The sequence below is a fragment of the Lissotriton helveticus genome, chromosome 3_2 (genome assembly GCF_964261635.1).
Source record: "Lissotriton helveticus chromosome 3_2, aLisHel1.1, whole genome shotgun sequence".
NCBI classification, from domain to species: Eukaryota; Metazoa; Chordata; class Amphibia; order Caudata; family Salamandridae; genus Lissotriton; species Lissotriton helveticus.
The window spans coordinates 391,633,752-391,656,641 of NC_136062.1; the positions used below are offsets into that span (position 1 = coordinate 391,633,752).

Sequence of the window (22,890 nt, forward strand, 5' to 3'; positions counted from 1 at the left end):
GTTTAATTCATAAACACACAGACGCGTTTCGGAGAAACTCCTTCCTCGGTGTCAATACATAACGCGCTGCGCGGCGCCATTTTTAAGCTTAATTTACATTTTACCATTGACACAGTCGGAGGACTACTTACACATTACTCAGTGCGCTCCATTTTGGGAGTATTTTTCCCAACTCAGTCTTTAAATATTGTTCATACTTTACATATTACAATAAATTAAAGTAAATAATACATTTAAATGGCTAAAATTCATACATATCAAATATTCAATCTTGCCGTGGATCGGCACTTGCAATCTCTTAAATGAGATTGCTGTCTCCCTCCTTAGTTCAAAAGTATTATCTGAAAGAGACACGTTAGTGATAGATTCCTTACCTTAGAATATCCCCAGGCGTCAGACTGGATCCGGAAATGTTTGCGTAGCAATACCCCTGCGCGTCGGTGAGCGTCGTCTGCGGCTCCGCGTCCATCGTCGGCGTCGTTAGCGCCGGAATGACGTCGTCGGAGTACTTAGACGCCGCCCATGCGCGCTGACGTCAGTTCTTCTTTTTCCGCGCCAGCTAGCGCAGATCCGGAGAAGCTCTACCCCTAGTCATTTTTTGACTAAACTTTTTGATCTCTTTGATCATTTTTCTACTTGAGTCTTCGACTCCAACGGTGCCGGTAGGGATGCCCGGGTTCAAGCCCTGTTCGAAGTGCGACCGACTGATGTCGGTCACGGACCCCCATCGCCGGTGCCTGAAGTGCTTAGGCCTCGACCACGACGACCGCACCTGCTCCGACTGCCGGGCCCTGACGTCGAAGGCTAGGCGGGAGCGGTCCCGAAAGCGGCTCGAGCTCCGGCAGTCGGCCCCGCGCCATTCCAGGTCCCGGTCCCACGGGAGGTCAAGGGACCGGTCGCGGGGTCGGAGTCCCCGCAGCTCCAGGAGTGGACATCGGTCGTCGGGATCCAAGTCCTCAGGTAAGAGGCATGAGAGGTCGGAGCGGCATCATCGCTCCTCCGACCCACGATGCGGCCGGGGGTTCGGGCGACACCGCCCACGCGGCTCCGAGAGAGTCGCAAGCGTCGCCGCCTGCCCCACACCTTCGGGTCCCTGGGCACGGCGCGACGCCGGAGGTCGAGCGGTACCTCATGGCCATGAGGTCCCTCCCTCCTCAGCCGGGTCCCGCGGCGCCTACGGGCCCAGCGGTCCCGGCTGGAGGCCCTAGCGGGTCGGGCGCTTCGGCCGGGTGCTTCGGCCCCGGGGCCGCCAGCGACTTCGGTCCCGGCGCCGCAGGACCTCACCGGACCCGCTTCCGGAACCGGGTCGTCGCTGGTCGACCTCACGACCTCTCCGGCCCCGAGGGTGTCGCCCCCCGGCGCCCGTTGTGGACGCTGTCCCCAATCTTCCCTTCGGTCCGACTCTGGCGCTTCCGACGGCCTTTGGAGATTTTTATTTCCATGAGGAGGCCCAGTCTGTTGACCCTGAGTTACAGGAGACTGGTGACGGAGGAGATTGGGAGGGGTCTGAGGACCCTCTGGCACAGGAGTGCCAGTCTCAAGAGGACTGGACATATGAGCTTGGGGAAGCCAGTGGTATTGACACCTCGCCAGACACTGGATTTGTCTCCCCTCCCACCGTGGCTACGGAGGAGGGGGCTGCTTATAGCGTAGTGTTAACGAGGGCAGCCAAGGCCTTGGGCCTTGAGCTCCCCGTCGCGGCCGTGAAGGCTAACCTCCTCACTGAGGTTCTTAAACCGCAGGCAAGCTCCAGTGAGCCTCTGCTGCCGTTTAATGAAGCCTTATGTGACGTTCTTGTGGGCACTTGGTCCAAGCCCGCCACAGGTCCGCCTGTGGATAGGAACGTGGCCAGACGCTACCGCCCGGAGCCTGGTTATCCAGGCCTCCACTTCCCAGACCGCATTCCCGACGGCCCCGCCCGATCGGGAATCCAAGAGATATGAACAGTTCGGGAAGAAAGTGTTCTCGTCCCTGAGTTTGGGACTGCGGTCTGTCAATACCGCGTGTCTCTTGGGCCGCTACACCCACACCCTGTGGGACACAGTCGCGGACGTGCTGCCACAATGCCCTGAGGAGGTCCGGGCTAAACTCGCCCAAGCCCTTGTGGAGGGTCGAGATGCGGCACGATACTCTATCCGGTGTGGACTGGATACCACGGACTCACTGGGCAGGGCGATGGCAACGACGGTGGCGGTTCGCCGCCACGCCTGGTCGAGGTCTGCCAATTTCTCGGCCGATGTCCAGGCCACCCTCCTGGATATGCCGTTCGATGGCCGTCGCCTTTTTGGCGACAAGGCAGACCATGCGCTGGAGCGCTTTAAGGACTCCAGGGCTACGGCCAAGTCCTTAGGCCTCTCGGCCACGCGCCAGCAATCGGGTGCCTTTCGCTCCTTTCGTGGCCACGGAAGGGGCGTCCCCACACGTGCTGCCAGCCACGCACCGCAGAATACCCAGCAGCGCTGTGGCGGCCGTGGAACCGCCGTGGCGGCGGTGGTCGGGGTCAGCGGCGAGGCCAGTCCACACCTCCCTCCGCAGCACCTGCCTCCAAACCTTCCTAGTCCGAGCTTTCAGGCCCATGTGACGCCTGTGGGAGGCAGGGTTCGCCATCACCACTTCCACTGACGCACTGTCACGTCGGACAGGTGGGTGCTGCAAGTCGTCCAAAGGGGCTACTCCCTCCCCTTCGAGGCGACCCCTCCAGCCATGCCACCGCAATTCCACCGCGTGTCGGGGGATCACTTGCAACTTCTGCAAGAGGAAGTCACGGCCCTCTTGGCCAAGGGGGCCATCGAGCGCGTTCCTGGGCCAGAAGTAGGGTGTGGATGTTACTCCCACTACTTTCTGGTGCCCAAGAAGGGCAAGGGGGGCCTGCGCCCGATCTTGGTACTACGGAACGTCAACGGCTTCCTCCGTCAAGAGAAGTTCAAGATGCTGACTTTGGCTCAGGTCTTAGCTGCCCTGGACCCTGGAGACTGGATGGTAGCGTTGGACTTGCAGGACGCTTATTTTCACATCCCTGTCCTGCCGGCCCACCGGCGTTACCTACGGTTCACGGTTCACGGTAGGCCACGAGCACTTTCAGTTTACCGTGCTCCCCTTTGACCTTACCAGCACCCCACGGGTGTTCACGAAGGTGATGGCGGTGGTCGCAGCTCATCCACGCAGGTTAGGGGTGTCAGTCTTCCCCTACCTTGACGACTGGTTGTTGAAGGCGGGCTCGCCCCAGTCAGTCGTCAGCCACCTCCAGACTACGGCCAACCTCCTGCATTTGCTGGGGTTCTCCATCAATGTGCCGAAGTCGCACCTGTGTCCCTCTCAGAAGCTCCTCTTCATCGGAGCGGTTCTAGACTCGGCGCAGTTTCGGGTTTACCCTCCCGAACAGCGGGTTCGGGATATTCAGGCTCTGATTCCCATCTTTCAGCCTTTATCCCGAGTCTCGGTCAGGTTGACGCTGCGGCTTCTGGGGCTGATGGCCTCCTGCATCCTACTGGTGCGTCACGCCCGGTGGCGGATGCGGGCTCTGCAGTGGGACCTGAAGTTTCAGTGGGCCCAGCATCAGGGCAACCTATCCGACCACGTCCTGATCTCGGAGGGCACTGCAAGACAGTTGCAGTGGTGGCTCACGGACCGCGATTGGGTCAGTGGCAGGTCCCTCTCCCTACCCCACCCGGAGCACGTAGTTGTGACGGACGCGTCCCTCCAGGGCTGGGGTGGCCACATGGGAGAGGCGGTGATCAGAGTACTCTGGTCTCCGGCGGAGGCCCGGCTCCACATCAACCTGTTGGAGTTACGGGCGATTCGTCTAGCGCTGAAGGCATTCCTCCCCTCTGTCCGAGGGAGTGTGGTGCAGGTGTTCACGGACAACACCACCGCCATGTGGTACTGCAACAAACAGGGCAGGGTCGGGTCGAGGACCCTATGCCAGGAGGCTCTGCGCCTCTAGCAGTGGCTGGAAAGTCAGGGTGTGACCCTGGTAGTTCAACACCTGGCAGGTTCTCTGAATGCCAGGGCGGACGAACTCAGCCGTCGGTGCATGATGGATCACGAATGGCGTCTGCACTCGGACGTGGCGCAAGGCCTCTTTCAGCAATGGGGAGAGCCTTGGTTAGATCTATTCGCCACCGAAGAGAACGCGCAACATCATCAGTTCTGCGCGTTGGAATTTCCAAGGCGGCACTCGCTCGGAGACGCTTTTCATCGCGAGTGGAGTTCGGTTCTGTTGTACGCCTTTCCGCCTATACCACTTCTGCCCAGAGTGCTGAAGAAGATCAGGCGCGACCGGGCCCAGGTTATCCTTGTGGCTCCGGACTGGGCACGAAGATACTGGTATCCCGAGCTGCTCAGCATGTCAGTAGATCCCCCGATTCGTCTGCCCCTTCGGGAGGACCTTCTGTCGCAGCAGCAGGGTACGGTCCTCCACCCGAACCTGTCCAGTCTCCAACTACAAGCTTGGAGATTGAGCGGCGACAGTTGAGGCCATTTGACTTGCCTCCCGAAGTCTGTAATGTCATTCTGGCAGCCAGGCGTCCCTCCACAAAGTCGGTATACGCCTGCAGGTGCAAAGGCTGTGGATCCACTCTCTGCCCCCCTTTCTGAGGTTTTCCTCTTCCTTCTTTCTCTTGCCCAGCAGGGTTCTGCTCTGGGCACTGTTAAGGGATACCTTTCTGCCCTTTCTGCCTTCTTGAGGCTCCCTGATCAGCCTTCTTTGTTCAAGCCCCCTATTGTAAATCGCTTTCTTAAGGGCATCACGCACATGTTCCCTCCTGTTCCCTTCGTGATGCCCCAGTGGGACTTGAACCTTGTTCTTACCTTCCTGATGTGTGCTCCCTTTGAGCCACTTCACAACTGTCCTCTTCGTCTTCTGACTCTAAAGACTGCTTTCCTGGTTGCCATCACCTCTGCCAGGAGAGTGAGTGAGCTCCAGGCCCTTTCTTGTACTCCACCTTTTCTTTCTGTCCATCCGGACAAGGTTGTGTTGCGTACTAAGCCATCTTTCCTGCCCAAGGTTGTCTCAGTCTTCCACATCGGGCAGTCCATCACCTTGCCAACCTTCTTTCTGCCTCTGCATCCCTCTAAAGAGGAAGAGTGGCTCCACCGTCTGGACCCAAAACGTGTGCTCTCATTCTATTTGGATCGCACACGCCAGTTCCGGGTGGATGACCAACTCTTTGTTGGCTACGTGGGTGCTAAGAAGGGGAAGGCGGTACACAAGCGGACCATCTCCCGGTGGATCATCTTGTGTATCCAGGCATGTTACTCCATGGCTAAGAAGGAGCACCCTGTTGGATTGAGGGCTCATTCTACTCAGGCCACGGCAACTACAACTGCCCTGGGCCGGGGAGTGCCCTTACAGGACATTTGGCAGGCAGCTACGTGGGCCTCGCTGCACACGTTCGCACGACACTACTGCCTGGACAGTCAAGTCCGGAGGGATGGCTTCTTTGGCCGTTCCGTCCTCCAGGACTTTCTGGTGTGATTATTGGTTCGCAGAACCACCACCGGGGTTGGTATTGCTGGGGTATCTATTCTAAGGTAAGGAATCTATCACTAACGTGTCTCTTTCAGATGCACAAGTTACTACTTGTGTAACGATATATCTGTAAGAGACATTAGTTAGTGATAGATTCCTTACCGATCCACCCATCCTCCCCGGGTATTGCTACGCAAAAATTTCCGGATCCAGTCTGACGCCTGGGGATATTCTAAGGTAAGGAATCTATCACTAACTAATGTGTCTTACAGATATATCGTTACACAAGTAGTAACTTGTGCTTAAAGCTTAAACAAATATTGCACATTCATAAAAACCACAGTAATGTTCAATTCAGTCCTGCTGTTTTTGCTAAGGTGGAGAGAACCTCCCACTATTCGGGATGTCTTTCTTTCCAACAAAATTTCCCCCAAGGTGTACGTGGGCATCATCCAATATAGTCATATTAGATACAATCCCAATTATGATTTACCAAATTACACAGTGTCGCCGTGGATCGGCAATTGCAACCCCAATCCTGAGGTTGCATGTTCTCTCGACATCCTTAACTTCGCAGTCATTTCATTCTTTTGCACATCTTTCAATACAATGTTTCCAAGTCAATAATACAGTGGACATCTAGCTCCCTAGATGGACTGCCATTTCCTCCCCACTGTTTAGACCATGGGGAGCGTTGGTTTGAAGATCAGCAATATAACGAGATTCTAGCCTCCGTAATTTTAAAGTTCTATCACCTCCCCTGGCATTCAATGGTACACAGTCTACACAAAAGTACTGCAACAGATCCCTGTCGCTTTTGTGTTTAATCGAGACATGACGCGCCACTGGATAAGAAAAATCCTTTTTAACTATGGCCCGCATGTGTTCCAGTATTCTCAATTTGACACAATTAATTGTGCTCCCTATGTATCTGAGGCCACACTGGTATTTCAAACAATATACTGCATAGGTCGTTTCGTATGACATCATTTATTAATGATTTTTCCTTTTTTCATGCCACTAACTTCCTATGACAAAACCCTTTTACAGAAGGCACACGCCTTGCATCTTCCACTAGGGAAGAATTCTCTCATCTCCTGTAGTGTCCCTTTCTTTATGGTGATGTCATCTAGGTGGCTGTGTGCCAAGCTGTCTTTAGGAGATCGTGCTTTCCTAAAAGTAATTAGGGGAGCCCTTTGCACGTCAGTACCAATGATGGTGTCGTTTTTCAAAACGTGCCAGTTTTTTTCTCATAATCTGTCGTAGTTTGTCTGAGTCTTGTGAAAATGTTGTAATCATGCGGAATTTAGCATTATTGCCTTTCTGTGTCTTTGTTTTAAACAGATCCTCTCTTTTCATTGTTTCTACTCTTTTTAGAGTGTTCTTTAAGTGCTCAGGGTTATAGCCTCTAGCTGTAAATATTTTCAGGCAACCTGAGGCTGCTGCTTTAAAATCACTTTCCGTGGAGCAGTTACGCTTCAGTCTTAGAAGCTCTCCGTACGGGATGCCGTTTTTTAAATTTTGTTCTAACTATAGAGGATTGCGAAGCGTAAATATATATATATATATATAATACATGATAGGATTTATGATGTAATAAATCTACTTAGCATTTCAATCTTGCCTGAGAGTGTGTGCTTACTTTATGCTTATTTGGATATAGGGACACACACACCCACCCACCCTCCCTCCCTCCGAAAAGCATTTTTTTTCTCAATATCTTTGGCGCCAGTTGACGAATCTTCATGAAATTTTCACAACTCCGGTCAGCTCCTGTCTTGAACGTTTCGGGGTGATTTGACAAGCGGGGGCTGATAAAAAAGGGGGGTACCAAAACGTGTTTTCCCCATGTAATTTTCCATAGACGCAGCTATAGCCCGAACTGCTGAACGGAATTACACAAAATTTGGCAAAAAGGTAGCCCTTGGTTCAGCAAGAGACCCTTTTGTTAAATGGTGTGAATCCGTTCAGTAGTTCCTGAGAAATTAGAAAAAGAAAAAGTTTACATTTCTTGGTAGGCGGTGGGTTCGCGAACCCTTCCTAGCACGAGCTTCACTGTGATTGGCTGCCGGTAGAACTGAGTCACAAAAAAACTGTGAAACACAGTGAAAAAGCAAGAAAAGGGGGCTGGGTAGTAAAACCCTGACCCCCTAGGCCTGCTCAGGGGTTCCCATAAGGACTCAACGGACCCAAAAAAGCATTAAAAAAAAATTGGCCGAATTTGCGTCGGGGTCGCGAATCCGAGCGAGAAAAAAAAAATAAGCGCGGGCTCCTACGATTCATTGTATTTAAGCCCCCGGGTGAGCCAGGTCCCAGGGGCACTGCATTGGAGGGGCCTAATCACCCCCCACGCTGCACCGGCGACTGCCACCTCCCTGCAGCTCAGTTTAATAAAAAAAAAGTGTGGGGAGGGCACAAGGTCCAGTCACAGATCTGGGTTGAATCCATCATCATTCTTTAGCTCACTTTGCCACCCCAGTTCATACACAGCTATATGCAAATCAGTCTTGACCCTGTGCCTCATGGGAATAGTTCAACCCGAACTACCAAGCCATGTCTTCCCTGGACCGGAAACCAGCATCCTTGGTCCGGTTTTGGGCTAACAGCCCTCTTTAGCCAGGCTAGCTTGAATCCAGTGGCAAAGTGAGCAAGGGACCCAAGTCTGGTCATATCCTGCCAACTTAGGGCGAACAAAGCAATCACAAGGAGATGATAGACGGAGTGCTGATACTTTTATAACACTCACCCCCAGTCACAGATCTAGGTTGAATCCATCATCATACTTTAGCTCACTTTGCCACCCCAGTTCAGACACAGTTAAATGCAAATCAGTCTTGACCCTGTGCCTCATGGGAACAGTCCAGCCCGAACTGCCTAGCCATGTCGTCCCTGGACCGGAAACAAGCATCCTGGGACCAGTTTCGGTCCACACAGCCCCCCATTCTGGAAAAAAAAAGCAACGCACTGGAGGCCCCGCCCCCTTCCTGCAACACTCTGCACACGCACCCTGTGGCGCGGGAAATGAATCCCCCTTAAATACTGGGGGGTCCCTGGAGGCCAACTAGCCCACTAGGGCCGCTGTGGCGCTTACTGGAGGTAGTTGGTGGGCTAGTTGACCCCCAAGGACCCTCAGGACTCAAGGAGACGTAATCCTCCAACCTAAAACACGCCACGGGGTGCGTCGCAAAACTGGTGCAGGGAGGGGGCGTGGCCTGATGTGACAATTGTGGAAACGCGCCCTGAGTGCATGGTGAATTTATAAGTGCTTGGGTTTTGGCGGAGTGATTGGATAAGTACACACGTCACATCAGGCCCCGTCCCCTCCCTTCACCACTGTGCAAATGCACCCCGTGGCGCGTTTTAAGTTGGAGGATTAAGTCCCCTTGAATCTTGAGGGTCCCTGGGGGCCAACTAGCCCACCAGGTACCTCCAGTAAGTGCCACACAGTTGCGTTGCAGAGAGGTGTAAAAAGGGGCGTGGCCTCGGACCACCTCTTCAACGCAGCCCTGTGGCTCTTACTGGAGGTTCCCATTAGGCGAGTTGGCCCCCAGAGACCCTCAGGATTCAAGGGGACTTAATCCCCTAACCTAAGATGCGCCACAGGGCACGTTTGCACACTTGTCACATCAGGCCCCGCCCCGTCCCTGCACCACGGTGCATACACGCCCGTGGCGCATTTTAAATTTGGGGATTAACTCCCCTTGAATCCTGAGGGTCCCTGGGAGCCAACTAGCCCACCACGTACCTCCAGTACGCCACAGTGCTGCGTTGCAGAGAGGTGGTCAGAGGCAATGCCCCTTTTTACACCTCTCTGCAACGCAGCTCTGTGGCTTCCTGGAGATACCAGGTGGGCTAATTGGACCCTAGAGACCCTCAGGATTTAAGGAGACTTAATCCCCCAATGTAAAACGAGTCACGTTTCCCCTTTGCACAGTGGTGAAGGGAGGGGGCGGAGCCTGATGTGACATGTGTACAATCATTCTCTGTGGCGCGTTTTAAGTTGGGGAATTAATTTCCCAACTAACCCACCAGGTACCTCCAGTAAGCACCACAGGTCCTGCATTGCCGAGAGGTGGATCGAGGCCAAACCCCTTTTTTCACCTCTCTGCAACGCAGCTCTGTGGTGCTTACTGGAGGTACCTGGTAGGCTAGTTGAACCCTAGGGACCCTCAGGATTCAAGGGGACTTAATCCCCCTACTTAAAACGTGCCATGGGGTGTGTTTGCACAGTGGTGAAGGGAGGGGACGGGGCCTAATGTGACACGTGTCCAGAAATCCCTCTGTCACTACCCATGCACTCCTCCAATCGCCCAGCCAGCACTACGTACTTATCCAATCACACCGCCAAAACCCAAGCAGTTATAAAATCACCATGCACTGTCCTAGCAGCACTCTAATCATCCAGTTACTACCCATGTACTCATGCAATGACCCAGTCACTAACACATGCACTGCTGCAATACCTTGAGGACTACCTATGCAGTCCAGTAATCTCTCTGGTACTATCTATGCAGCCCTCCAATCACCCAGCCAAAACCCAAGCACTTATAAAATCACCATGCACTCTACATTGTAGCACTCAGATCATCCAGTCACTATTCATGCAATGACCCAGGTATTAACTCGTGGCAAATACAGAGAAGGTCATGCTAATCACAGGGGTACCCCAACGCATTGTGTTCCCTAGTGTATGTAGGTGTTTTCACTGTATTCTAACTGTCTTTTAGCATAGCACTGGCTCTAGGCCTGGTTATTCAGAGTCAGTTACCACCAGTACCCATCAGCAAAAAGTTCGGGGCACAGGAGCACTTTCTGCTCCTCTGTTGATTCTTTCTGCACATCTCTACTTCTTCCTGCACTTTCTACGTATTTCTGGACTTCTGTTGCCTCTTTCTGCATTTGTCTTGCTTCTTTCTGCGCTTTTCTTCCCCGTTCTTCACATGTCCTACCTATGTAGGCATAGTTAGAAATTAGCATTTAAAAAACCTTAGAAATTCACTAAAAAAACCATAGGTTTTAGGGACGTTATAGTTAGAAATGTTCATTTAAAAAACCTTTGAAATACACTGAAAAAACCATAGGTTTCAGGGACGTTATAGTTGGAGATTTCACTTGTACAAATCCATAGAAATTCGGCCGTTATACCTCGCCCCCCGCATTGCACTGCTGATGACGTCACATATTACTATACTTATAACATGCTCCGTAACATCACTGATGATATCTCAAATGACAACACTCATGACAGCACTGATGACATCATCCAAGTGATCCTCTGATGCACCTCCTCATACCCTATTCATACACCAAATCTAAAATACAGACCACCAATATCGAAGCCATAGACAGACCAATAGCAGTTAGTACATACCTGCTCAGTGAAGCATACGTCTACACACACATCCACCCACTAACCCATACAGTCACTCATACAGACAGTCATTCATCTATACAGCCACTGATGTATCCACTCATACACCCATATAGACACACACTGCCACTCACCCAAAAAATGTCCTTATACACCTTGTCAGTCATGCAAAGAAACTATCACACCCATTTCCTTGCTTCTACAGTCATACACACACCACTGCACTTATTAATACAGATACTAACACATACTTACTCTCTTAAATAATTACTCATAGAAAAACACACTCATCCATACAGATATTCTTGCAATCACTCACTCTCACATATAGTCATTTATATACTCCAACACTCACATATAGTGCTTTAATACATATGTAGTTACTCACACACGCACCACTGAGACAACCATTCACTCACCAACACACCCATACACACACTCACCCACACATACAGATGTTTCCATATACACTCTTGAACCCATACACCCAGTTAAACAACCACTCCCAAATCTATGCACAGTCACACACACACCCACCTACCCACCAACAAAGGCACTCAGGCACCCATACAGATACTCAGACAACCAATAAATAACCCATATAGACACTCATGTAGCTACTCATCAAGCCATGCAGCAGCTTACACACCAACTAACAGACTAATAAAGACATTCACATAGTTTAATCACTAACCCATGCATTCAGTAAGACTTATTTAATCACTCACTGATACAGTCACACACTTAGTAAATCATCCATTCAGACACTCATACACCCACTCATACTTCAAACACCTTGATTATTTATATATATATATATATATATATATATATATATCTTCACACGCCGGTTCCTGGTTTCCCAACCTGCGAGCGCTCAGTGTGGGTGCGTGCCCTACGGCGGAACCTCGCCGTTAATAATTTCTCACTCCTCCGTGATCACGAAAGTAATGGGCGCACTCGCTCTGGTTTTCCACAATTCCATTTATTTAGTTCTGTTTCAGCATGAAAACAAACAAACGATCTACGCGTTTCAGTGCTCCTGGCACCTTGCTCACGATCACTTTCCTCAAGTTTTTTCATGATATTTGAAGCAACCAATAACATTGGATGTTACCTCACATCCTGTTTTCAAACTCTGAGCATTGTGGTTTTTGTAGTTTTTATATTAAAAAGAGTCTTTAAGTGGAGTTACACCATTCAAATTTACATGGAAAACCCAGTGACCCTTATCTTATTTTGTAACACGGTCAACTTTTTTCAATTTACTTTTGTTTTATTTATTTTCTTTATTTGGTATTTTCCGTTGTCCCTTTTTCCCTCCCTCCAGTGGGATTTGTCACTTTTAAGTCCATCTTTCTGGGACCCTTGTTTTCCATCTTTGTGGTCTTGTTTTCGAATGCAGTTTTCAACTTCACAAGCTCACTTTAGTCTTTTATTGGAGATGAATATATAACTCCTCCGATTGATTCAGGCCGTGTGGATTTAGGGTTCTGAAGTTAAGGATGTGACGTGATTCTTTTTTTCTCGCAGGTGTTGTGCCACGTTTTGAATAAATAAACTGCATTCATCCAAGAAGTGTGCCGCGAGATTCTTTTTGTATTAAATTAATCAGAGACACTGCCCTGGTCTCTTCGCGGGCACCCATCGCAACAGAGCTCCCGTTGCGACAGGACAATTTGTTGTTTATATATATATATATTTCACCTCTCAAGTAGTAAAACCACAGGGTGACGAGACTATGTGCTGCCAAAGAATTTTATTTTCAGACAGCCTTTTCGAGGGCTGTCTGAAAATAAAATTCTTTGGCCGGCACATAGTCTCGTCACCTTGTGGTTTTACTACTTGAGAGGTGAAGTGTTGTAAGGACCTGACTTCAGAGCTCCTTTTATTGGACGAGACACCCGCTGTTCTGGCAGGCGGCAGTTACAATCTGAAGTGAGGAGGAGTAGAATATATATATATATATATATATATAAAAATTATACTTTACAGAAACACACATGCACTGGATGATGTCATTAGTGATGTCATCAGTGATGTCACTGAGCATGTCATGAGTGATGTCATATGTGACGTCATCAGCAGTGCATTGCGGGAGCGCGAGTTATAGTTTGGTCTACTAACTATAATGGCTGGATTTCTATGTTTTTGTACGAGTGCAATCTCCAACTAACTGTAACGTCCCTGAAACCCTTCGTTTTTTCAATGAATATATATATATATATATATATATATATCCCAACACTAAAGTTGAGCCCTCTGTGGGAAAAAGCAACAAGGTCGGAAATTTGGATCCATTTCATTCAGGATCAGATGCAGCATAAGACGCACTCCGGCACAGGCATCTCTCTTGTTCCTTGCCAAACCGGTTTCGGGATCGTCCTCCCTTTGTCAATGGCAGCTGTTCACTCAGAGAGCCTAGATCCATTTGAAGGTCTTGCAGAGGATGCGCAGGGTGTTGAAGCACGTGGAAGATACAGTGTTGACCTAACGGTTCATGGTGAGGGAGAAGTAGAGTATGATGCCGATGTTGCGGCCGTGGTCCGTGGGTGTGGGAGGGTTGCTGAGGGCTTGTAGGCCACCAGATACGGAGGGGGTGGCTTCGAGGATGAGGACTTCTGTTTTGTGGGAGTTATGCTTCAGGCAGTTGCTGCTCATCAAGGATGGGAAGTCTTTCATTCCTTCCTGGAAACTGTGTCTGGTGATGTCTGGTTCCTTACATGAGGGAGAGGTTGAGCTGGGTGTGGTCGGCGTAGGATACTATGCTGAATCCGTGCTTTCTGACGTGCGTAACGAGGGGTGGCGTTTGGCTCAGTGAGGATCCTTGAGGTACTCCGCAGCTGATCTCTGTGGTTTTGTAGAGGAAGTGCGAGAGTCTGTTCTTTGAGTTCGCCCGGTGAGGAAGGAGCGGATCCAGTGTAGGGCAGTATCCTGTATGCCGGCGTCGTGGAGTCTGGCTGTTAGTGTGCGGTGGGAGACCGTGTCAAAAGCTGCTGAGAGATCTAGTAGGATGAGGGCAGCCATGTGGCCTTGGTCAAGGAGGGTGCAGATGTCGTCCGTGAAGGCTAGAGAGTGGTCTCGTGCTGTGGGTGTCCAGATGGGAGGTGTCGGGGATCGAGTTGGATTCGATAAAGTTTGTGAGCTGGTTGTTGATGATCTTTTTGGTGACTTTGGCTGCAAAGGGAGGAGAAAGATGTCTGTAGTTCTTGAGGTCCGCTGGGTCTGCGGAGGGCTTCTTGAGGAGGGGCTTGACTTCTGCGCGTTTCCAGTCTTCATGGAACGCGCCTGTTTCGAGGGTGCGGTTGATAGTGCGTCGTAGTTTTGGTGCAATAGCGGAGGCGGCTCTGTGGAAGATGTGCGGCGGGCATGGCTCGTGGGGGCTTCTGAGTGTATGCTCCTCATGTTCTTACCAGTGTCTTCTGTGGTAACAGGAGTCCAGGCTGTGATGGTAGGCTGGGCGGTGTTGCCGGTGGTGGGTGTAGTATGGGTGCCTTGGTTCTGTTAGTTAAAGTTGTCATAGAGCGTCCTGATCTTGTGATGGAAGCAGATGCCGAGTTTGTTGCAGAGGTTCTGGGAGGGGGATATCAGAGGATTCGCTGAGGGGTTTGGTGAGTTCTTGTATGATGCTGTAGAGTTCCTGAGGGATGCGGGAGTTGGAGAGTATTCTGTCCTGGATGAATTTCTTCTTTGTGGTTCTGATGAGTTGGTGGTGTTCTGTCCTGGCCGTCTTTTAGGCGGTGGGTGCTTCCGAGGGTTTTCTGTTCCTGCAGGCTTTCTCGAGTCGTCAGAATATGCACTTGGATTCTCGTAGGTCGGTGGTGAACTAGGTGGCTTTCGTGGGGCATTGTCTGTCGCAGTTCTGGAGGAGGGCTGGTGTGTTTACATCTGTGGAGTTTGTTGGCTGCACAGTTGGCGTCGGTCTTGGTGGGTGGAGGAGCGCCGTTGAGGGCGGAGTTGAGGTGATCTTGCTCCTGTTCCTGCACGCAGAGTGTGGTGTAGGATTATGTGCGGATTGTTTCAAGAAAGAGAAGTAGACTCAGTGTTGTCGGTCCAGAGGGGTTGCGTGGTGTGGTTGAAGCAAATGTTTCCTCCTGCGGAGATGGGGTTGAGGGTGTGTCCTGTCTTGTGGTTGGGGGTGGTGACAAACTGTCTCAGTCTGATGTTGGTGAGGTTGTCCAGGAGTGCGGTGGAGTTAGGGTAGCTGAGGTTGTTGAGGTGGAAATTCAGGTCTCAGAGTAGTATGTAGTCTGTGAATGCAAGGGTGTGGGGCACAATGAGGTCTGCAATGGTAGTGGTGAACGTGGCATGCGGTCCGGGAGGTCTGTAGGCGAGGGTGCCGTGTAGTCTCGTTCTGGGGTTGATATGGAAATAGAGATGTTCCATGGGGACGAGGAGCCGTTCGTGCTGGCTGTTGTGAGTCGGAAGGAGATTTTGTGTACAATGGCGAGTCCACCTCCAGAGTGGTTGGGGCTGTCCTTCCCTCTAGATCCTATACCCGTCGGGGAAGGTGGTTGCGATGTCTGGTGCGGAGCTGGCGTTGGTCCAGGTCTCTGTGAGAAAGGTGTCGTCGGACGAGGGGGTATTGAGGAGGTCCTAGATTTCAACTGCGTGTCTGTGCAGGGAGCGTACGTTGAGGATGCATCTGAGGGGTTTGGCATCCGTGTTGGTGGTAGCAGTTGGGGTCTGGAGGTGTGTGAAGGTGCAGTGGCATTGTCGGCAGAAGAACTGGCCGTGGGTGGTGTTTGCCGTCAGCTGGTAGTTGTTGTTTCTTCCGGAGTTGAGGGCGTGGAGGGTTACTGAGACTTAGCAGTGGGTGGTCGGAGGACCAGGGTGCCTGGCACTGGTCTCAGTTGCTTCTCAGACGAGCACAGAAGGGCTAGTCTTTGGTACGTCTTTAGCGCGCCAGCGGCGCATCCGTGCATCAGTCACCATTAAAATTTGTGGTTGGGCGCAGGGTGAATAGCTGGGAGGTGGGAGCGGGAACACACAGAGGGGAGGGGCTGCGGGGGCAGCAGCAGCGGGAAATATGGAGCAAAAGGCAAAACGGTGAGAAAAGCAAAATTAAAGGGGAAAAAATAAGACAATGAAGAAAGGAACAAGAAGAAAGAAATGAGATAAAAATAAAAACAATGAAAGCAGCAGACCAAAAACGGCAGTGGCAGAAAAAGAGGCAGCGGACAGACAGAGGCACAAATAGGCAAAAAGCAAAGTCAACAGACAGTCTAGGCACAAACAGACCAACAGCAAAGTCAGAAGACAGACAAGGCACAGACAGACAAGAAGCAGAGACAAACCGAAGATAATCAAAAAGGATGGTAGAGCGGACCAGCAGAAGAGCAAGGCTCTCCCATTGGACCACCAGGGATGAGGTGCAGGCAGGAGCCTGCGGGTGGTAGAGGGCCTGGAACACCTACCTGCAAGCAAGTAGGTTGGGGGGCAGTGGTGCAACGATGGAGTTACCCGATGAGAGAGCAGTTTCCCTGACCAGGAGGACAGAGGTTTCCAACACGTCAAGAATTTCACCTACGAAGAGTCTCATAGCCACATTCTGACTGAAGAGAGATCTGGTTTTCATGCCCAATTCTGCTGCCTAGCAGCAACTTCCTTGGACCTGATTAGGTTTTTGAATCCAGCTGTTAAGGCAAGGGTTGAATGTTTTTCCATCCAACTCTACTACAGAAAAACTTGAAGCAGTGTTTCAGACATGTTTGTAAAGGAAGTGTTGTTGGAGACAAATATTGGAGCACCATGTTTGCCCAAAAAGGTCCTAACTAAATATCAGAATAAGAAAAAATGACTTTACTTTAGCCACTGGTCCTTAACATCACCTTACCTTCTTTTACGACCATTTAGATGTGTTTTTTGTTTTTTTAATAATTATTAATGACTCCTCTAACTGACTGGTTATACTGGGGGATGTCTGAAAGAATTCTCCCTTAGGATTCGGTGCCTATCTTACTAACGCTGAAGACATTTTCCCTAAACAAAAGTAGGTATTTATAAAATATTGACTGGATTATGAATTAGCTTCTTAATTGAGATCTGTTTTTTTTTGCCTCATTATGGCACACGTCTTTGCAGCCTATTAGTTCTTTTGACATTGAACATATGACTCTGTCAGAATCGCAAGTACCTCAGCAAAAGATAGGTGGGCTTAAGGCTCGCTCTTTTAGAGATCAATATTTTATTTTCCATAATCGTGAGTCGCTACAGTGTTTAACCCCTCTCTTATCCCGACATTTGTACCTAGTCTTCCCCACTTCAGAAGTAGAGATAGGACAATCTTTAATACTACATAGGATGGTAAGCTGGGCAAGTTTGTCCTATAATTCTACGATGGTGATGAATGGGGAAGAAAGAGTCTATTGAAGGAAGGTCAGGATTTACAGTATTGTACATTTAGGTACCCTTATGTTTCCAGATCTAACCTGCTATAAAACGTACATAGTTTTGAATTGCTTTACTAACTGAAATACAATACACATTAATGCTTCTGCTTGAACATTACCTGGGCATTGACCAACGATGTGCAATGATATGTGCATTCATCACATTATCAGTATGCACATGATCAAAGACTAGAAGGCTGGTAAACCAGCTCTGCAAATTATGTTTATGCTCATAAATTCGTATTGTATTCTGCTTGTTGAAGTTTCTAATCCATACAGAGCTTCAATAATAGTGTATCCTTCAGTGCCTGGCATAGTTAGTGCCGCTTATGTGGGTAAAACTGATCCTAACGAAAATCTTCATGAAATCACAAGTGTGGTCCCTTTTGGGGTGTGCGGTGCCAATGTACATGTTGTAAAACACACTTCAGTTTCAGAAACAACAGTCAAACAGTTGTTTGTATCTGAATAACCAATGTAATGTTACTTCTTACTCTAGACTTGTAGAGATTGAACAACATTATGAATCATCTCAACAAGAAGTGTCCCAGCTGGCTGAGAAACTGGAGGAGGAGAGAACCAGAAGAGAGGCCGCAGAAGAGGCTCTCCTACTAGACGAACAGCAAGATGAACGGTTAGCTCTTGCTAAATACCTGTCTAACTTGCCTTTACCAGTAGAAATAGCAGGCATTGTCTTGGTTGAAAGGGGCCATTGGCCATTGAAGGGAATGCTTTTTAAAAATCATTTTTGGAGATAGTTATTTCATTTTTATATAGCTCATCCTTTCCCCTGGGGTGTTGGTCTTTTTTACAGATAACCATCAAGAAATTATGCCCTCGAAATACAGAGAACATGATAAAGATATGGGAAGGATTCCAGAGAGGGTACAATCAATGTGAACATTTGTCGCAGCCGAGTCGACTTGAACTTCTTTAGTACTAAGTTTTTGTGAAACCACCTGATATTTTTAGGGAGAAACTGATGTAGGCGAAGTTGAAGGTACATGAAGATTAGGTAGGCAAGCTAAAATGTAATACTAGGTAGCAAGTGAAGTTCTAGGTGAATGTACTGAAGAGGTTGAATAAACAGTTGGGAAGGTGTCCATCATGCAATGATGTGACATTTAAAATATTCAGAAATATTCGATCCTAATTTCTTGGTTTCTTTTCTTAGACATGGTGAACATGGCTTTCGTCATGTGGCCAGAGATTACGAATATGCTGTCCAGATGGAATCTGAGGATGAACGGGAAGCGTTGATAATTGATCCCAGAGAGCATGTTGTGGTACGCAAGGTATGTATATACCGTCGGAAATTCTAATACCCATCATGACATATGTCAGAAGATAGTTCGTATTGAGTTCGATGGCATGCATTCCGCCCTCCAGCACATTTCAAACAGTGTTTTATTTGTTTCTTTCAGGTCAAAGGGGGGGCCCTGTCAGTAAGAAGATGGCTGAGAGGGCGAAGCATATACTGCTCCAAGTTGTTGACATCAAGAACGAAATCGCGTTATTTCTTTCTTACCTACTTATTGACACTACATATAGTTGTGTTTATGTGCCTGTCTGGTGTTATATAAATACATTTTTATTTATGAGCAACTCGGTTTATTTTCGAGATACCTGTGTGCCACAATACTTTCAACATGCTGCTGTTAGGATTGCACTGGATTTAAATGTATATATTTTCACTAAAGCATGTGCTATGGGAGCCTATGGTCACTTATGTATATTGTGGTGGTCCCAGATTTAAAAAGAATGTATGTATAGAATATTATATTTGTTAAAGAGAAGATATTTTCCTTGTAAAGAAATTGGTTGGAAGTATATATTGGTACCTAATAAGTGGGCTGTAAATTGAGGTTTTTCTAAATAAATTTTATTTTGAAGCTTTAAAAGTATATGCATTTTTGGAGAATATTCACTAGTGACTGTCATCCGTTTCCTGATTGTATCCGGAAAACTCTAGAGTGCAATAAAGAAAAAATAAGCTACTGACTTACTTAGTTTTCATTAAAATAAAAATGGAAAGTTCAAATTTGAACTTATGTATGAGATGCAAACATTTTAACACTGTCATGTTGAGAGCTCATTGCGAAAATGATGCGGATATTTAATACTTGAAATCTGTCAGTTGTGGTACTAATGTATCTTGGTGTGAAACAATTTACAGGTGACATACTAACATTCGTAGAGTTTGGGACTGCAACAGAATAGGTACAGCTGCTTTGTAAGTCTCGTTGGGACGTGCAAGGCACTCAAAGAAGATATGTCTATTCGGTCTCGGTGGAGGTGTCTCGGCACAAGAGGATCTCTAAGATGAGGAACCTTCTTGTTTTCTTAGTCGAAGAATGGCAATTTCCAGTAGACTCCCTTCCCTCATCTGAGGTGGAAAAGCACAACAACAGATCTGTTCCCTCGCAGATAATCAGATTTGTTTTTGAACTACCAATCTAGACTAAAGCGAAATGGAATCCAGTAACTGCTCTGGTTTCCTAAATCCAGTAAAACTGGAACCGAATGTGCTTCTTACAGACCTCTTGTTATGCTGAATTCAGTCTGCAACATTTCTAAAGTTCAAACAAGATTTTTCCTTGGTGAGTCACTAGCGCCACTACTCACTACCTAATAGATGCCTCTCACTAGTCTATGGCCACACACCTTCAAATAAAAACAATACACTACTATTGTGGCTAAACCTATTACCGAGACAAGAACAGACCAAACCAGTCACCATACGAAGACAGTATTGATAGCACAGTGACTTCATACTGTCAAAGTTCTTATCTATTTCTGTACAGGCGATATGCCCAGCCACACAAGTGAAATCCGTTTTTTCCATGGATTACCCTGGGTGTATAGTTTTCAGGCACGTTTGTTAGGTTTAATTGGTTTTAGGATATTCCTGGGCCCAAACAGTACAGCCAGACTCTGCATACAGTCATGAATGACTGCATTTGGGTGCAGTGTCAAACCTTTTTTCTCCCAAAGAGAGAAAACACAGCACTGCAATTGTAGTTAGACGATGTGTGAGAATGATAAATGGCATGGCTGCCTCTTCAGGCTTAGAGAGACTTGTGTCTTTCGAGTGCCTGTAGCTTACTCAGTGCGCTAAATCAAGCAAGGGCCATAGGAGGTATGGTGTGCATACAGGCGCGTCCATTTATAGTCCCATACTGACTCTTAATCTGACAGCTTCACGTCGGTCAGTTTCACAGAATTTCACTTTTGTGCTGTTCAAAGTGTAGCAAGTAGGAATGCTCAGGCATGGCTGAGATGAAGACTTGGAACAGTAGTAACGATTCTTCTGCCTCTCTCCTTGCGGAGCATAGACACTGCTTTTGCGATATGGTTATCTGTTTTAGGAATTCGGTCTATAAAGTGCTGATCCTTCAGTCTTGCCGGTTTTGCTGGATTAGGTGAAGCTGAAACTACTACTTCTATTCCAATAAGACTAACAATAACAGCAAGCTGAAAGTCGAGGAAGGAGACATCAGTCGTCGTATGATAGTCGGATGATAGACTACATATGCATTGTACATTACCAAATAGATCCATTGACAGCCAGCTCCTTGTACCTTATGCATTATTTTACATCATATGATTGAAGTAGCTGGTCAATTTTGCTGACCTCACCCTTGCTAAAATCAGTTGGCCTTCTGCCAACTGATCCCAAACTATTACCTGAAATGTTCTATCGTGAATTGTAGTGAGCATGTGTACTTCCCACATATCTTTGTAGCTCACTGCCAGTAGATTGCAATGCTCTGACCTTTTAGGCGTTCCTCTGCTGTTACTTCGAATTGTAACACAAGCCACAGTGCCAATGTTGTAAAGTTTGATGAACACCTGTGCAAAAATTGTTCATATAAACGTGACCATTACGCAAGATTTTGGGCAGGATTCCATTCAGTCTTTTCACTGATGTGATATGCAAGATGTATACATATGTCCCACCTTTTATACACTTTAAGGCTGTATGCATAACCAGTGGAGCTTTTGTATAACATGAACAGCTTGATGGCATAACAGCTGACTTGCTTGGTTTATTCGGCGTGAACAGCAGCAAAGACTCGTTGAGAACTATATTCTTCCCTGGAGCTTAACACTACGCAAACTTCCAGAGTAATGTTCCACTACACGCCAGATTTGGAACAAATTGTCATGTTCTTGATTGTCTTGTGGCACTGCTGCAGAGAAGGGACGGCTCCTCCGCTAAGTCGGGGGAGCGTAGACCCACTGTCTTTTAGCACAACAAAAAAGGAAAAATAAAATGATAATGTGATGTTATTTTATTTTTCTGTTCTCTGGCAGTTTGGTGGGGTGGGGTGGGGCAGGACTGTGCAGGGGAGAGGAGTGGTTACATCTTCCTAAGTGGACATGAATGTTTGGCCGGATCTCTAGGGCCGGCCAAATATTCATGCGCACTTTGCATATTCCTCACCCGTGCTACATTACAGCCTGGGTGGAGAACTTGCCCAGGCTCCTATTCCCATCTCATCGCCAAATCACGCTGCCCAGTTACAACGGTGCAAGCAGCGTTGTGATTGGCTTAGGGGAACATGCCCTGCTTCTCTTCCAGGGGATACTCATTAATAGTCATAAGCACTGAATTATCTCCGCCCATGAGCGGGAACCCGGAACACATAACAATATACATATATATGTGTAAATATATCAAAAAGTACATTGTACTAAAATAATTATACACATATACATGTATAACAACCATAATATGCAGCCTAACATATACACATAGGCTAATAAAGCCAACCTTACACACGTTCTGAAGCATGAAAATATGCTAAATATAAATGCAATAAACAGGCATGAGCCCAAAATGCATTTCATAACCATGAAAAACTTTTATTTTCATCAAAGAACCTGTTGTAAACAGTTATTAGCCTAAAAGGCTGCATATGAAAAATTGTCTGTGTACAGAAAATCAGACTGGCACCCTGCCTTTAAGGCCCCAGAGAATCTGCACACTTTGCCTTTAAGGCCTCTAGGAGAACTCTGTTCCCATCATGCACCACAGGTGACAGTTAGGTCAGTTCTTTTTTCCGGCTTGTTCTGTGAGGAACCTGGAACTTGAGCTCTGCTCATTTGTAGTATTTTCTGTCAGAAGTTGGTTTTTTTGACAAAAGAATATTTTGGTGGTGTTTTCTATCTTGTTCTGACTAACTGTTGGTATTTTTTAGTCAGAATGCCACCTTTATTTTACAAATGTCCTTCCTGTGGGAAGAAGATGTCCAAAACGGATCCACACTCTGTTTGTGTGGTGTGTCTTCCAGCTTCTCATAAGGTGGAGGATTGTTATCACTGCCTCAACCTTTCTAGTAGAACTTTAAGAGAAAGGGAGAAAATGAGGTTGCTGGGCCTCCTGGAGAGAGAAAACCGTGGTGAGAAGAGTTCCAAGGGCTTATTCTCCTCTTCCAAGCCTTCTTCTCATCCTAAACGTCGAAGATCAGCGTCTCCAGAAGGTAGATCTAAGAAAACTCGACTCCAGGGAGCGTCGCGGTCAAAAAAGACAGTGTCGACGTCGAAGAGGGCTCCGTCGACGTCGAGGACTTCGCCGGCGAGGAAAGGTTCAGCGTCGAGGTCGCCGTCTAAATCTTTTTCGACGTCGAGACATCTGGTGTCGATTGCTGTAA

General features: G+C 48.1%; 1 protein-coding gene across 1 annotated transcript in view; it reads left to right on the forward strand.

The window, feature by feature from the left end:
• LOC144826026 (uncharacterized) overlaps positions 1-19,234 on the forward strand; it is a 658,919-nt gene extending 639,685 nt beyond the window's left edge. The window contains exons 27-29 of the mRNA XM_078684302.1: positions 17,733-17,867; positions 18,408-18,528; positions 18,658-19,234. Of these exons, the coding sequence (XP_078540428.1) occupies positions 17,733-17,867; positions 18,408-18,528; positions 18,658-18,816 (415 nt within the window). The 3' untranslated portion in view covers positions 18,817-19,234. The remainder of the gene's footprint in view (positions 1-17,732; positions 17,868-18,407; positions 18,529-18,657) is intronic.
• Positions 19,235-22,890: the final 3,656 nt, after the last annotated feature.